The 18,435-nt window shown below is 40.5% G+C and overlaps 1 protein-coding gene across 7 annotated transcripts in view; it reads right to left on the bottom strand.

Moving 5' to 3' along the window:
- Positions 1-18,435, bottom strand: part of LOC149065265 (ELAV-like protein 4) — a 139,994-nt gene that overhangs the window by 52,630 nt on the left and 68,929 nt on the right. For all 7 annotated transcript variants that reach the window (XM_089254250.1, XM_089254248.1, XM_089254249.1 and 4 more), the window contains one exon: positions 4,428-4,637. In XM_089254250.1, coding sequence (XP_089110376.1) covers positions 4,428-4,637 — 210 coding nt within the window. The remainder of the gene's footprint in view (positions 1-4,427; positions 4,638-18,435) is intronic.

Here is an 18,435-nt window from a genome sequence, read left to right as displayed (position 1 = left end):
AGTGGCGAGCTCAAACGTGACTCAAGAGACCTCAAACATCTCTTTGGTGTGCCAAAATAGATATTTTGCATCTTGTCTCGTAACTCATCATCCCATCAACATTACATGTGAGATCAGCACACGATTCGAACACATGTTTGATAAGCCCACCTAAGGTGCCCATCAAGGAGATCAGACTCATCATGCATCTTTGGCCGAAAGTTAGGAATTTCTAAAGACACATGGAATGGCAAAATAAAATATAAGGAAATAGTGATGGTTATGTTGTGATAGCCAGGGCTTCACAAATCTTAGGCACCATGGCAACTAAAACATCACTATTGGCACCTAAAATTTTCTGTACACAACTTGCTAAACTGAAATATAGCCATGACACAAAAGTTTCTAATTTCGTAATAATGGTTCAATATTAGAAGATAGGGCTGGACCTTGAATCCTGCGAACTATGCAGTCGCAGAAAATGCCAACTGAAAGGGGGCACCTCTTGAAGGAAAGTGCATAGCGGTTATTTTTTTTAAATATCAGGGGTCTGTCCAGACAGTTTTTGGAAGGTCCTGTTTAAGAAAATTTTTGTAAAAAAAGGTCTAATTTTATGAAAAACAAGAAATGTTTTGTGAAGCAAAATAATCTATTTAGTTAATCACAAAAGAAATGAAATGCCAAGTTTATGGTTTCATTAATTTATATTTTGTGAAGTGTCCGTTTTTCAGATCCAAACTTTTTGTGAAGTGTCCGTTTTTCAGATCCAAACTTTTTGTGAAGGGTCCATTTTTCACATGCAAATTTTTGTGAAGGGTCTGTTTTCAAATCCAAATTTTTGTGAGGGGGGCCGTTTATCAGATCAATTTTTTGTGAAGGGTCCTTTCTTTCAAACTGAGCACACAACTCCGGTCTATGGCCATGGGCAATTTCCCTACTGAGTTTTGCTGAAAGCGTGTGCATGCGCCTAACAGTCAGTGAGTATAGCGTTGCATCTGATTTTTCAGTGCTACCATCTTTATTTAAGAAGTGAAGCGAGTAAATGGGTGATGATTGAATATTTGTACCATTGTAAGCCCGTTGCTGTCTGTGGTAAGACTTTTTAATAAGGAGATCGGCTCACATTCGTAACTTGAAGTTAGGACCCTCAGAAAACCAACCACCACTGTGGCAACGGTGGGATTTGATCCTGGATCCTCGCAATGAGAGTTCATCACTATGACTGCTCTACCACCACAGTGGCTTGTGAAAGCTCCAGAAAACTGGCCTAAATTTCAGCTGGACAGACCCCCCCCCCCTCCCCGAATCACCAAAGTATTATTTGCTCACACTTGAAAAATTGTCCTGTTGGTATTGGTCATTAAATCATAGAAAATCCGGGGGAGGGGGAGCCATCATTTTGGACTCTCTATTGAGGAAAATCTATGCTTGCTAAAGAAATTTCACTTGCCTATTCTAGATTTTTATATGTCAAGCCCTAGCAATAATACTGACTCAAACTCAGAGCGGCAACTAGATGCTTCGACAACCCCATGGAAGCATATTTTGACACCACTTCTAGTAATGTCAAAGGAGGGGTTAAAAGACAATTTTCCCTCCCCTCAGTCCGACACATGGGCACAGACTCTCCAGATTCAGACCCCCCCCCCCTCAACACTGCGATCCTGGTCCCACTATTGCTCAAATACGGGCGAATTAGTTGACATGGCATTCCAAAAGAACTCTAGGCCCATCTATAAGGCCAGCAGATTTTGTAACAATTTAAATCCAAGGCAACACTTGCATCACGACTGGCCCAATACATTCCAAGGTTAGTCATGGGGAAGTGGTATGGCTGTTCCGCCATTGGCAGTCATCGTCAAATGTTGACCAGCCTTCAAAAAAACTACCAGTACTTTCCTACTTCCAACCCAAGCGGCAAGATGCTCGTCTACCCCCTGTGAAGGTGGCCATCAGGTCCCAAGTTTGATCCGGGGAAGAATATAAACTATTTTCCCCCAATAAGCTTGAGATGATTACCAACGAGACGATGCTTTCATTTCAGAAGCGGCTTGCTACAGTGTTCAACATGTTATGAGCCTGATTATCAAAAATAGGTTACTAGGCCTACTCTCTATTGGCACCAACTAGGGAATGTTTCAATTTTATACACTTCACTAAGACTCAATATACCGTCTATCAATGGCATAGTTGGTAATGCAATGAGTTGTAAAGCTGTGGGTCTCTGGTTCAAATCCACATTTTGCTACCTGTAAACTTTTCCCTGTCCTTTCATCTTCGGTTTTTGACAGTATTCAATTTGATTTTTATTTATAATTTTTTAAACCATTGCACAAGTGAAATGAGACTTTCTTAAATTCTGGCGTGACTAAGTTTAGGTTCACTTGTTCTTAAAAAGCTAATATTAAACCGTCTGGACATTCCCGGAAGGGCTAGTCAGGGTGGCGAGTTAACGAGCTATCATATCAAAAAAAAAAAAAAAAAGACATATTTTATACACCACTGGCGACCTCCCCCCCCCCCCCCATCAGTCCCTAGGCAGAGATCTTGAGAGTATCTCCAAACTAGACTTTTGTAACAATAGTTGGCAACTCCTGTGTAATTTGCCAAACCCACCTCTATCTCTTAATTATTAAACATGTTATATAATTGAATTTGTATAATTATAGAAATTGCAAAATATTGCTGTCTAGAATTTTTTTTTTACAACGTGCGCACGTTTACAAGTAATTATCTTACTATCCATAGACTGGAGTGTGCGATCTTAATCATATCACCATTTTGTTTGTTGCCAATTTCGTATTGTAGTTTCTTTAAAATGTAAATGTTATTGTTTAGTTATGTAAATTTGTTATAGGCCTACTGTTTTCACATTGGTCATGTTCTAATGTCTTTTCTGAGATGGTCGGTCCCTGGACTTGGCCATGGCGCACTTCTTTTTTTCAGTTTTTTTTTTTTTTTTTTTTAAATACCGAGCACAACTCAGGTCTATCGCCATAGGTAATTTACTGCCTTTTGAGTTGTGCCGGAATTGTAAGTGTGTGTACCTAACAGTCTGAGTGAGTATCTAGTGTTGTGTATGATTTTTCAGTGCTGCCATCTATGTCTCAGAAGTAAAGTGAGTGATGTGTAGTGACTGTATATTTGTACTGTTTGTAGGCCTGTTGCTCTCTGTGGTGAGACTTCTTTTTTTTCAGTTACAAATACTTGGAGATCTGGCACGTGATCACAGCACATTTGTTCGTCATTCATCTACCACCGCAAGCTATGTGTTTTCTTCATTGGCTCATGGTGAGTCGCATGACTAACTGTTTGGCAGTATGTCATTAAAATACTAACTACAGTTGTAATCGGCAGGTTGCCGGCTGGTTCTGGTACATCACGTCTTCTCATAATCACTGCGATATGCTATTAGTCATGTGCTACCTTCACCTTGTTTATATTGATTGTCGTCCTGGCTCTTGGTTCTAGTCACCAGCTATCTCATTCGGTGTTCATCGTCCCCATAGCTCTTACTATCAGGTCTATTAGTTTCACTGTACCTTCCCACCATGTCGAGCCTTTCAATGAATTATGACATTGCCTGCTCCTTTCAAGGTTACACCCTGTGTTGTTGGAGCATCGTTGTCCAACTTCAACTGCCAATTCGGACTGCGCTTGACTGTTGGAACTCTTTGGACTTTCACGTGGATTGGTACAATTATTTGAGAATTATTTCATTGTTAACTATTTAATCGTAACCTAAATAACCTGTTAAAATATTAATAAACAATTCCGTTAAAATTTAAAAATCTCTTTGCAATCATTTGTTTATCTTTGCACCAATTATCTGGATCACAACCTGGGTCGTATGCAGGAACGTTACATTTCACAAGCCCTTCTATAGTGAATTTATAGCAGGGATTGACAAATCGGAGGCGCCAGGTTGCCATGGCGACTAAAAAAAAATCTGTATAGGCACCTAAAATTTTCTTTGTGATTGCTAAATTGTAGTCTAAATTTACGACTTCCAGACAGTGTGTCAGGAAAAGGATATAACATCACGAAAAAGTTAAAAAGAAATGTAATTTTGGACAGTTTTTCGAAATAAAAATCACCCCAGGCTCCTAAGAAATTTGGCAGAGGCCTAAATTTTTCCCCCAATTTGTCGAGCCCTGATTTACAGCAAGAAAACACAACAAATTATTACTGTCCTGGAACTCTGTCAGCCTCACCGTTGTGAGGGCCATGCCACACACAAATGTGGACCCAAAACTAGAGGGGGCTGAGGACAACTAACAATTTTAGGTGGGAACAAAGAACAGTTACAAAATTATCAAATTTTAAAGTTTCAGGGGTGGCAAAACGTTTGCTAAATCCTAGTTACGGCTCTGGACAAACACATACAAACCCGAACAAGACAATTTTTACGCGAAAAATGAAAATCAAGAAAGAGGAAAAAAACTTACCAGTGACTTTGTCCCTGATGAGTTTGCAGGATTCAACCTCCCCTATGGAAGAAAAAAGGCTTCTGATCTCTTCTTGCGTCATAGTCTGTGGCAAATAATTTACAATGAGGTTTGTCTTCGAATCTTCGGGAGATGTCCCTGTTTGGATTGAATTGTGTAGGGTGCCATTCTGTTGAGATGGCACCGTGGTGTCCATTCCGTTCATCAAAACTGCAAAAAAGAAAGAAAATAAGACCCGTCAAGAAACGTGTCGATTCGTATCGCCACACAGATATTCAACACTTCAGCAGGTATTCTTTCCCCCATGAAACAGTGATGCCTCACAAACTGATGATCAAATTCTTGCAGGACTGAGCATGCACAAGATAACCAGATAGACATTTGTCAAATTGTATGATGATTAAAATGTATTGTCAATTGTATGATGGTGTAAATTTACAATGGATCAGAATGAAATTGCATGGCATCACTACTATGTTAAATTTATCAATGTATTTACACTATATTCAGACACATTGCCCGGTGAATTCCAAATTTACGGTACAACATTGGTTTTGCGCAAAGTCTTTATTTTCAGACCTGATCCCACGCTTCTTACTAGAGTTAATAAGAGAACATTAAATAACTTCCTCCTAACCAGAACATGGCCCACTGCTGTGTCTCAAAACGAACTTTGAAGGACCGGACACACTCCCGCTTCACATCCCAGAAATTTCAAAACGTTCCAGAAAGGATGGGTGCATTCTGAAATGTTATGAACATGAAATCAAAGGGCGAAGGCAACAAAAAATAAATTGGCAGTCCCTGATGCACCATGATTATATCAATCTGAAATCGTACAACAGATAAATAAAATAGAGTAGACTATCGCTAACCTGATACATATCAGACGAGGGTCAACCGGATTACTGAAATTCAATTACACAAAAGCACATTTTAATATAAAATTCTGCGCACAGACATACAGCGATATGTTTTCCTCTTTTATGTTTGAAGAAAACTTCCCTCAAATAAAACGCTGGATTAACAAACAGCTACATTACTGGTCTACTGTATGAACAAACTATGCTAATGGGAGATTAACATTATAAATATGATATATGATGGATGGCTATATGCCATCACCTTAAGAATCTGGTAATCATCAATTAATCGAACAATTGCTGATAAGCTTTGTATCGAAGTAAATTTGAATCTCAGGTAATCACTATCAACAGTTTTGTGTTTTGTCATATAGTGCAGCTTCCACCAAGTAGTCCGGCACCTACCAAGAACACAACAGGAACACCCAATGATCAAAAATGTTACACTCTGCTATTCATACAAAGATTTGAACAGCAAACGGCTGATACAAATATGAATTCGGGAAAGAAAACCCATAATTCCTTCTGAGGGAAATTGAATCCACATCCTCTCACTTGTCGAATCAGCACACTATGATACAAAAGCAAACTAACCTTTCTCCTTGGAGCTTGTGTGCACTCAACAGCGACAGTCAAAATTCTCTAGCGAAAACTCACAATTGTTGACACTGACGCCAGATGACTTTATCTAAGGATGTCACTCTCCACTTTCATCGATACCAGTACATATTCTATGAATAACGGACAGCGACATCTTCGAATAAGCCATCTGGTGGCCGTGTCAGCAACTGAGCTTTGGCCAGAGTTCTGACACTGTTCCCGTTCAGCGCAGCACACAAGCTCTATAGAAAGAGGTCTGTTGAATTTTCTTTATGTTCATCTTCACATCAGCCAGCTGTTAAAGCTTTTGTATGCCCAATAACATTTGAAGCATAATTATAGTGACTGTTTCGGCATAATTAAAAACCTCGCGACAAAAAAGATAAACCACAGATCGGGAATAAAATCTATCGCCTAATCAGCACGAATAATAATCTACAGCATTTCTAAAATATTTATCAGAAAGTAAGCTACAAATAACATTTTGTAAAATCAGATAAGTGACTAGTAGGCCATCACTGTCCTTATCAACCCAATCACAGCGGATAAGTAACCCAATCAAGCAGATGCACATAACATTTTCTCTAATAAATATGCACCCTAAAAACAACCTAAAAAATTGCCACACACCCCCCCCCCCTTCAAACGACACCCTCTGCAGTCACATAATTTACAGGGTTCAAGATCTAGCCCTGGCGAAGGGGCTGTGTAAAGATGTTTCGAGAGAGAGAGAAGCTAAACGGTATAGATAATAAGCGATTTTGTCATTGTTTTGATTAAATTGGTCCTTGTGCCAATATGTTCAAAATCTAATCTAATAAGCGATTGCTAATAAGACACAAAAATTATTAATCTTAAAGCAAAGTTTCCATCGTAACCATGTTTATACTTCACTTGGATATGTAACCAATTGCCGTTAATCTGATTATGGAATATTCCCATCATCAGAACATATTACATTTCCGTAATTTTCATATGATTTCTGGTTACGATACAGGGATCTTGAAGACCCTATATATGGTATAAAAAGGTCCCTAACCACACCCCCCCCCCAATAAATCCATCAAAAACAAAGTATATAGTACTGAATATATATTTGATACTGGATCTCCATGCTAGCAATCTATTTAGTCCATCCCTTTAAAGGCTATGCTTCCCATATCCAAAGCAAAGCCCTCGCGAGCTGGGCATTACATGGTTCTTGGTGTGTTACGCCACTCAATGAATTGTTTCCCATCCAAACATTCAGAGCCAAGAAATTTAGACGATGCTCATGGCATGGATTGGAAAGAGCATGATGGGGATAGACGGTGATAGACTTGGAAGTCTGGGGGGAACAGCCATTATTGTTGGGGGGGGGGGGGAGCAAGATGTCAATTCATCTATATTAAGTCTACTCCACCTTTGATGAGCCCCCCCCCCCCGTATCTACACCCATGGCCCTCGGGGCCAAGCGATTTTTCTGGGGCCCTAACTGGCGAATTTACATGCTTAACCCCAAAAATTCCAACCAGATCTCTTTGTGGGGGGGGGGGCGGCTCTTCTCTCGAGGTCCCCAGGCCTTGCCAAATGCGTTAAGACGACACTGAACATTCATCAATGGTAAATTTATAACAATGGATTACTATACTCTTGAAATCAAATAATTACGAACCTGTCAGAAAATAAACACCACACCAGATGGAGTAAGATGTAAACAAACACTAGAACCTGTAAACAATCAGAAATGAACGCCCAATTGAATTTACACCATTGTTGAGATGATCTGCATACAATGGAAACAAGTTTCGCTTTGTTTGAAAGCACGCGGGAATAATAACAAACAACGGTTTCAGTTTTGGACTGTAGCGACTCCACGGGCTTAGCACCTGGACTTTTCGTCTGCTATTTTTGACTATGGCATGGATGCGACGCGGAGGTATATCCACTGACCGTTTATTATTAATTAAAGTTTATTATTGAAGTTTATTAAAGCCGGGTTTTCCTAGGATTTAGATTTTTTGCGTCGCGTGAACCGAATTGAACCGTGGCCCGTTGGCAGAAACGTTATATAATCACGCTACGCGTTTGTGTTTCCCTAGCGTGGTGCATCAGCTCAGGACGGCTATAATATAGTATATGGCGTTGACATGAACTATTGTCGTCTGCGTTTGAAAGGAAGAGGGGAAAAAAATGGAGATCGGTGAAACGCACGACGTATTTGACCCCTCCAGGAGCAGTTCAATCACGCCATGGGCGGAGATACGGGGGGACGTGGGGAAGCATTGCCGCCGCCCCCCTCCCCCGCGTCAAAGGTGGAGTCGACTGATCTAATGTATATACGAATTGACATCTTGCCCCCCAGCAATAATGACCGTACCCCCCCCCCCCCCAGACTTGCAAGTCTATCTCCGCCTATGAATCACGCTCGACGTAAAGCGCTTGCGCTCTGTATGAAAACAGTCGTATCGCTTTTCCTATAAACGAGTGGACGGCGTGTCACGCTGGGCGATTTACGTTGCGCACAGCACAGAAAACCTGCTCCTAGAAATATGTTTTTTGAGCAGCGTGAACCGAACTGGATCATTTCGCGTCGGTAGAAACGTCTTACACAATCCCGTTACGCGTTTTCCTAAATTGGCGCATCAGATCAGGGCGGCTATATTATAGTATATGGCACTGGCATCAGCTACTCTCGTCTCGTCTGCATGCTCCGGTTTGAAAAGAAGGGAAAGGAAACAACAAAAATGAAGGGAAGATTGGTGAAACGCGCGACCATATGTGGAGATACAGGGGAGCCATGCGCCCCCCCCCCCCCAGCGTCAAAGGTAAAGCCAACTGATCTAGTGTATTTGCGTATATATGAATTGGCATCATCCCCAGCAATCATCGTGCCCCTCCCAGACTTTCAAGTCTATATCCGCACGACGCATTTGACTCCTCCAGAGGCAGTCGGCCAATCATGCCCGACGTAAAGCGTTGCCGTGAGGCGTATTGCGCTCTGTAGGAAAACAGTCATGCTGCTTTTCTTATGAGTGGACGGCGTGTCGCGCTGGGCGATTCACGTTGCACGCGGCACAGAAAACCTGCTCTTAGGAGAACCGGGCTTTATAACTCAGTGGGTATATCAGCCTTCGGCCAGAAACTTTTATACGGTGACTATTTTACGGGTATTATGAGTATTTTATGGGATTTCATCATTTTGGCCGTCGGAATTTTTTTATCAAAAAAAAAAATGTCCCGTTTTTTCTTGTTCTATTTTCAACAAAAATTCCTTGAATTTTCCAACCAAGAATCTTTATTTCTATCAAGTATACATTGCACGATACTTATAGCCGGGGTGACCATACGTCCCGTATTTTCCGGGACTGTACCTGTTTTATTGCACGAAGTCTACCTAAATTTTTATTCTTTATTGAAGTCAAAGATTGAAATTACTTTTAAACTAACAAATTATGTGATAATTACAACTATAAATAAGAATATTATTCTCCCACATTTGTCTTGGTGCACGTTTTTATTTCTTGGAATTCATTGCAGTTTTCAGTAATGCTTAAATGCCAGCCATTGAGATTTTTCCGTAATTTCAGGAATATTTGGCAACTTTGTTTATACTTCGCGATATCCTGTATTTTCCCGTATTTGAAATCCCAATTTCCCGTATTTCGCTCGAGAAAATATAGTCAGCCAACTTATGACTCAATTATTACTCTCGCATACTATTTGCCAAACGTGCGTTGTTTGGATAAATTACATTTAGCCTGAGTCTTGAAGCCCTGAATTTCCCGCAACTGGCGAATTTTCAGCATAATTTGTCTTTAAATTTTTTTTGGCTGTACTGTTGACAACTGCACGTTCCTTTGACGAGTTTTTTGGGCTGTAAATGGCAACACTACTAGAATTTGACAATTTTTTGTCTCCAACTGTCAATTTTCACTTGCCTTCCCAGATTTTTCGGCTTTAACCCTTGCAGCGGCAATCCCGAGATATCTCGCCAAATTTGATCTGCTTCATTTCGGTCACCCCGAAATATCTCTGGAAATAAACTCATGTTAAAAAAACCAATGTCCCAGTTATAATTCGGATCACAAAAATTTTAAAAACCACTTAAAGGGTTATTTTACGATGGTTAAAATTACTATTTCTCACAACTACTTGTAAGTGGCTGACAATCTTTTTAGCGATGTTCCGTATTTTTATGAAGAAGGAAATATGTCGTCAGACTAGATATTTATCATGTGCACATTGATACATTTTTACCGGAACAATTGTGCAGGAATGGATCCCCCCCGGCGGGCCGGAGCGCAATACCCCACTAGAAGTATATCTTAAGTGTGGTGTTGGCCAGAGGTTGTGTATCCATGCATAAACAATTTTTGAACTACAAATATAGAGTGACCATTTAACCCGGGGTTTTTTTTCGTACAAGTAGCCCATGGAATTTCAATTTACCGAAATTTATTTAAAATGATCCTGACTTTTTATATAATAATTATGGCTATATATATCATTGCTAAAACAAAAGAACTTGCTGGCCCTTTGATCATTAGGGTTGCCACGACTAGCCATACTTATTGTCAGGCCCGTAGCCAGAAATTTTGTTCGGGGGGGGGGGACAGATGGCTAAATCTATTGTTCTCCCTTTTCTCGGTCATTTTCTCACATTTCGGGGGGGGGGGACCAGACCCGTAAGTCGCCCCTCTCGCTACGGCCTTGTGAATGGTCATAATTACCACACAAAATATACGCCAACTTGGTGATGACAGCGAATCAGATTGATATACAGGCCGACTGCGAAACAGCGTCTTCGGAAGTTTTTCGAACTTTTAGGTACTCGTCGCGTTTCATGTGGGAAATTTTGATTTTCGAATCAATTCTGGAGAGAGGGGGAGGGCCTCAGACAAGCTCCACAAATTTTCCATTCAAGCACCCACAGCTCCGATGCCACTGCGGCGAAGGCCCGAAATTCGGACATTGCCTGGGTGAACTGGCCGATGCTGGGCTTTGTGGCAGTAACAAAAAAATTTTAATCACACATGTTCCAAGTTCATTTCATGAATTGTGATTTGCAGTAACACTTTCCCGCTATTCAGCAAATTTTCAGTCATAACTGGCAATTTTGCTTTCTTATGACATCAATACGAGAGAAACTGCTAACAATCACTAAACTTGGAGTTTACCATATTTTCTTTAGGGAAATGTGGAAAACTGGAATTCCAAATACGGGGCAACGCAAAAAAAAAAATAAAATAAAAATGCCCAAATCAAGCTAACTATTGCATAAATCACTGAAAAATTACCAATGACGGGAAATGAAGTGTTACTGCAAATTGCAGGGGAATTAAAATTCCCAAGGAATGAAACGTTTTTTATGGCAAATAGATGCGAGAATATTTTCGTAAGTTGTAAGTATAATATATTAGTCGAAAAATATATTCAATCAATGATTTCAATCAATAAAAATTACAACAAGCTTTACAAAATAGTCGGGATAGGCAGAAATCACGTGACAATGCGGATATGTCCTGGCAAATACGGGATGTATGGTCACCTAAAAAAATAGGGGAATGTAGGATTCAGTTTCCAAACAAAGGCAAAACTGTCAATCATTGCTGAAAATAGCAAAAATTAATAGGAGGAGAAAAATTAAGCGCTATTGCAAAGCAGTGAGTAGTAGTGTGTTCGCACAAAGAAAAAAAAAACCGGACCACTCCAGAAACACACCAAACACTACTACTACTACAGCGTTTAGAAATGCAGTTCATAAGATAAACATCAACAGCATGCGAGATGAATATTCATATTTTTTAGACAGTTATAATTCATAAGTTATTTACTAACTTTTATCTTTAATTTCGATGAAGGATAAAATTTCAAAAAGAATTCGTTGAAAATATTGGAACATACGAGACATTTTGTGAAGGAATAAAGTCGGGATTACGAATGTTCCGGTAAATACGGGTCACATTAGGGCAGCCCGTCTCATCTAAAATCCGTGGATAATTTCCGTATTTTCTGACGGCGAAGCAGCGTCGTCGGATGTTTTTTGAACTTTAAGATGCTCGTCGTGTTACATGTAGGAAATTTCGATTTTTCGAATCAATTCTGGGGGTGCTCAGACAAGCTCCACAAATTTCCGTGGGTGCTTGAGCACCCACAGCAATTTGGACAATTTGAAAACAAGGCAAAGAAATAATTATCACCATGCCAAAAATAATCTCCACCTTTTATTTCAGAAAACAATGAAAATTCAACAAAGATAACACGGAACATTTTCAGTAAAAAGAGTGTCGGTATCCCTGTTTTCATGTGCAGGGTGCTTGGGTAATTGCATTTTACTGGCGAGCCGTTGTGATCCGGCGGCATACTTCAAGTTAGAAAAAAGTTTTCAAGAGTAACGTGTAGTACTTGCATGGTAACATCACTTGCGTGGCATATTTCCCAACTCATTGAAGTGGTCTGTGGCTCATTTACAGATCACTCAAGCGGTCCGCGTAAGGAAGGGGTTCATCTCCCACTTTCGAGGTAAAAACAAATTTAAACATTATGCCACTCTTTTGTTTGCAGAGACTACAGTATATATATAAACTTTCTTTTTAAAAATTCATCTCAACATTGTATTCGGTGGTTCTGCACAACTTCCTGCCCGCGGGCGAAATGTGTTTCGGCAGAAAATTATGAATACACGAAACTCTATAAAAGCCTAGGCTGACCATATTTCCTTCACGAAAAATACGGGAAATTGGAGTCCGTACGAGATGTGTCACCACTCTTCGCGAAAATGTAAAAATGGAAGTAAACTTTCCAATTACAGCAAAAAAAAAAAAATTTCAAAAAAGGGAAAGAAAGTTGCCAGCCACAGGCAAGAAATAAAGTTCCAAAAAGGCGTGAGCTTGTAAGTCATGAAAATAACCTCAATACCCGATTTCAAAAATTCAAAGTTTTCCGTAAACTGAACCGTTTTTTCTCAAAGTCGCGATGAACAAAAAATTGCGGAAATATCCCGTAAAATACGGATTAAAAGGGCCACCCTAAATATAGTTTCCGGAAAACTCAGCGAAAGCAATTCACAGACAATTCACCGAATGGAAAATTCGTCGCTGGGAAAATTTACCGATAAGCAGTTCACGGACATTAGCTCTGACATGAGTAAATGAACGAATGAGCAAGTGATCAAGTAAATGAGTGAATCCGGCCTGTCACTAGAGCTAGCACACTCACAAGGTCATTCCATTATTAGGTAGCCCAATTCTATCAGTCACTGGTAGGGTCACTCACTTTGTATACATGTATAATATATCTCTCACTAAGCCGCTTATTATATCACTCGTTCCCTAGGCCACTAACTCAATGTCATTCACGACTATGTCAGTCACTCACTATGTTGCCCACTCTGTTATACACTCAATCACTAGTTCACTCACTCCCAAACTAGGTCACCCTCTGTCACTCATTAACTACTGTATCATTTACTGACTCATTCGGTCATTTCTCACTCACGTCGCACTGTTGTCGGTGAATTTTCTTAGCGGTGAATTTTCCGCGAACCAATACAGTCGACACTTGTTATAACGACCCTCATCTTTCCTTCGAAAACGGACGTTATATTCGGCGGTCGTTACATCGGACGGGAAATGCCCACTAAGACGGAAATTCTGAAAGTTAATCCCTTCTCCCCCCCAAGGGAGGGGTCATCAGGTGTTCAAATGTTAAATGGGGGATGATCGCCGAGTAATTCTCAGAATGCCAAATCCAAACGAGCGAAGCCGTGGGTAACAGCTTAGTATTTAACAAAAATATTTCCCCCTCCCATAACAAATATCTGAAAAATTCCGAATAAAACTTAAGCAAACCACTCGTAAAACACAAAAATGCACATGGTCGCTACGAACTTCACAAATAAGCACGTTCCCGAGACAGCAGCCAGTTCATTAAAGAGAAGGGGGCTACCCCTCTTCATATTTCAGGAGCTGAGGTCAGGGCCATAACCCGCGCAGCAGCATATCTTTGAATAGTTTCCGAACAAGAAGTTCAGGGACAACAAATTTTAGAACAGCTGAAATCTAATGGAGGCGGTTCCTTCGACTTGGGATAGGAGCTGGAAGGTCCTGATCGTTCTCTTCAGCCGACGCCACATTCTTATACAGCATGGCCCAATACGTTTTGGAGTTGGTCATGGGCAACCTATGACCGCTCCACTATAAATAATGACCGTTCAGTGTTGTCAAGGCGTTTTGGAGGCTTGTCGAAAGGGCTGGATGTTGAATTTCTGTCAACGGCGTGGCCGCGGGCGGCGTCAATTGAAGAGGGGCCGATTTTTAGGGCGCCAATTGAAAGGGACGGTCGATTTTTTACTCCTAAAATAATATTCGCTTACCACTGAAAAATGCCCAGAACCAGCCCTGCTCGTCGAAGAGAACCCCCCCGCGGGTCAAAGGAGCCACCTTTTCCAATCTTCCTATCAATCTGGTCACACATTGGTCGAAGAACGCCAAAAGTCATAACACGTTGGCGTATTAGAATCCTTTTAGAGTTCTAGAAGCAAATATTCACCGAGGAACATTGGGTCAGCGTGAAGTCAGACAATGCCGCTGCAGCACCAGGGAGAAGAGGCAAACATTGGATGCAAATATTTGCGAATAACTTTTTGGACCAGGTTGGAAATGAGTGTGGCCCTGGCCTTAACGCTACTAGTTTATATCAGGATATGTGCAAAGCTAGAACCACACTCGTATCCAGTTTGATCCAAAAAGTATTTGCAAGTTATTTACTGGCAAAGTTGAACTCTGCTACAATGAAGCATCAGCGGCAGAGTCTGGCTACACGTTGGCTAAGCCTGATCCAATGTTCGTCAGTTGATATTCGCTTCGGCCAGGGCCATACTCGTGTCACGCCTGGCGCAATAGTCATTCGTAAATATTCGCTTTCAGTATGACCTAGGCTAGAGGACAAAAAGGTCCTGGTAGTTCTCTTCGATCAGCCTTCCAATACCTTCCAGCCTCCAACATTGAGTTTATTTATCAATGCCAATAGAGGAGTGGCCACACTACTCTCCCATGACCACCAACCTTGGAACGTATTTGGACAGGCTGGACACGAGTGCTGTCCCGGATATAGATATACGTTAAGAAAATGTACTAGTACCAACGACACTTACCCCCCCCCCCTTTCACTGTCCGAGCAATTTAAATAAACTTTTAAAATATTCACTATAATCAGGCGAAGTTATGGGGTTTTCCGCCTGTGGGCTACACGAATTTGGTCGCCATTCTCGTCAAATTTTCTTGACTATATTCTTTCCTCGAATTCACCACCCTGTTCTATAACGCGCTTGGCCTCCCCACCTGCACGCTCACAGTGCCTCTAAAGTCACTCAGTCATTCACATGCCTGTACACTCTTTCAGTTACTTGGTTTTGGTTATACAAATTTCGCCGCTCTTCTCACATTCTATTAATTTTCTTGGTCACTCGCATGCTTGTATTGTACCTTCCCTAGAGCTTTGTACGTCCCACACCGACCTTGTCCCTCACTCTGTATGCCATGCACTGACCTGAACCCTTGCTCTGTAGTTCACTCGTTTGGTCATTCACATGCCTTTTCATGCTCCAAGTTACTTTTTTGCACACCACGTGATTTCAAACTCTTCAGACCACTCAATAACCTGGTCCCTTGCTGTTTGGGAAGAAGCGGACGTATTGAGGGTTAGCCCGGATTACACTATAAAAGTTTGATAAAAGATCTATTAGAAAACATGAAAAAAAAAAACAACCAACAGGCGTGTCACATTTGAGCCAATATAACGAATAGGCTTGTTGGTTTTTTTTACCTTTTGTAAAAGATCTTTCAAACTTTTATAATGTAATCCCGGCCTTAAATTTCTAACGAAGGTTTCGACAGCTGGTCGATACGAAGATAATAGTAACAGTGGAGAGCGACATCTTTGTATACAAATTTGGGCGCCCTCCTCCCATTCTACTAATTTACTTGGACACCCATTCCTTAAATTTGCCGCCTCTGAACCTGCTGTCCTGGGCTATAGCCCGCCAACCCCCCTCCGTAACTACGCCATTGACTATAATTACACAACGTTACCAGTAGAATGTTAGTTGTATTCAGAGCCAAATAGGGGGGAAAAAAAGATCTTAATTCTAACAGAGGCCAAAAAAAAACAGCTCGAATTTTAAGGAATTCCAAACATTAAATCAACACGGGGGGAAAAAACTATTACACGCGTAAAGCGTCCACCACATTCTCTATATTCACTTATTAACTATCCTTCGGCACCATGCATAGCGTTTTAGTGAGTGTGTGTGCGCTCAAACTCAAAACAAGTTCCCATCGCGTGACAACACGCTACTGTTTAGCGAGGCTTAAGGGGGGTGCGCACACACGCAAATTTCTCACTCACTCACGCTCTTACCACACACAGTAGCCCCCCTAAATTAAACTCTACACCTGGCAGTTAGTTGCTCAACTTATAATACACATCCTCCGATTACTCCCCACGGAACACCACACACACAAGTCCCGAATTCTTTGCTTCCAACTCAGCAATGATATATATATAACGTAGTGAGTGATTAATTTAACAGACATTTTGAACGCTTCCTATGTAATCGCCGGCGAGAGAGAGAAATGCTAATGATGTGGAATCGTTGATTCCACACAAAAGGGAATATGTATTCATAAACTGCCCGGCGCCCCCTCCCTCCAAAGACCTAGATATATTCGATTCAGGATTCTCCTTAACGATGAAATTAACCACTCCGAGTCCATCCAGAGAGAGTTTTATTTTGAATAATATATTAATGTAAAATTTCACTGGGAAATGACTAATGGTGGCGACGGGGGGCGAAGAATCATGTGATTATAATAATAAACGGGATGCGAACACGAAATTACCGCGTCAGATTTATCACGTTCGTAAGTTATTGGTATAGCCGCTGTGCGGTCGTATGGGCGTCGCGCTGGACTCTCACCGTGAGGATCCAGGTTCGAACCCCGTCAGTGGCACAGTGGTGATCGGCTGAAGTTTGTTTCCTGCGGTTTTGTAAATGCGAGCCGGTCTCCCAGGCAAGAAAGTCTTTACACATCTGGGACCTCGTACTTTTCGGGTGAACTTTGTGGCGGATTCGATGGGAGAAAGTGTTGGGTTTCTGCATCTAATAGGGTGCTCTGTGCCTATGTGGGAAATTGACTTCTTTCCTACATGCTCCCTATGCGTTAGAGGTTCCTATTGGAATGTTAACGTGGGAGAGTGTGTGGTTCTCTTTAGGCTAGAAAGTCTCCAGAACCCTGCTCTACCGTCACGTGAAATAAACACAAAGCTATCTGCGTAATTCTCCAAGTAAAATTGGTTGTTTCTTTAAAACGGACGTGCAGCATCGAAATGAATAGTAGCACGATACCGATATATCGTTAACTTTTATGATCCAAGCATTTCATGCGCCATAATACCGATCAATATTTTTCATCTGGACTTGAAATTTTAGCTATTTTTCATGTATTGACTGACCAGTTGGAACTAACGGGCAATAGGATAGTTTGTGGCAGAAACCGATTACGTCTCGTGTAATTTTCTTTATTTTTTATAGATGGCACCAAGTGTGAAAAACTATAGCGATAATTCGACTTCCGTCACCCCACTAGGTGGGTGGGGTACGAGCAAATTTTCCAAAAAAACACTAAAACTGGTAAACTGGTGTTACTTACTGTAACACCAGCATTTTTTATTGAAATTATTAAAAAAAAATTATGGCATAAAATATGGGTAAATTTTGGCAATTTTTGAAAAAAGTTGAAGTTGAAATTATGAATAGCCGAATGTTCAGTTGATTTTTATGGCCGAATATCAATTTTTTTCAAAATTCATCACAATTATAAAATTGCCGTTTTTTAATTGAATATAAAAATATTGGTAATTTTAAACCATACTGAATTTAGATTATGCAAATTATATTAAAACTGGCAATCGAAAAATTTTTACTGTCGCGATATTGACAAATTTAACGATGATACATTGTATTTTAATATTTTTACTTACTGAATCAATTCTTTTTAAACCAAATTTTACATCTAAGAAAATGTCAACCATTATTTACTCTCAACTAGTAACGAACCATAAAATTTACGACATCTTATTTTTTTCCCTCTTCAGGTGTTCTTCGCCATTTTCCTTTGGATCTTTCAGTAGCTCGATACGTATTTTGTCTTGGTACAGCCTTCAGTTCGCGAACTTGTGTAATTCACGCTCACTTCTACCTTATTGCAATAGGATTCTATTTCATGTTTCCCTTATCGTAGAAATTCACCCTGACGTAACCTCTCCCACAGAAAAAGATACACACCACATAAAGTAGATCAGGAAAGTAAATTTTTAATTCATAGGAAAATTTCGAATTAAAATAATTTTTCAAAATTAGTTTTATGCACTTAGATTTACGCAGGTATTCGGCCGAAATCTAAGAATTATTCGCCAGATCGAATATTCGACAAAAGGGCCGAATACCGAATAGTTGCCGAACATTAGTCCCATCTCTAGTTAAAATCTCGAGCAATACAATA

The sequence above is a fragment of the Pholcus phalangioides genome, unplaced genomic scaffold (assembly GCF_987345545.1).
Source record: "Pholcus phalangioides strain wild (caught in Gottingen) unplaced genomic scaffold, Ppha-v1.0 ptg000040l_1, whole genome shotgun sequence".
In the NCBI taxonomy this organism is placed as follows: domain Eukaryota; kingdom Metazoa; phylum Arthropoda; class Arachnida; order Araneae; family Pholcidae; genus Pholcus; species Pholcus phalangioides.
Note: the sequence above shows the minus strand (reverse complement) of the source record. Positions and strands in the feature narration are given on the sequence as shown.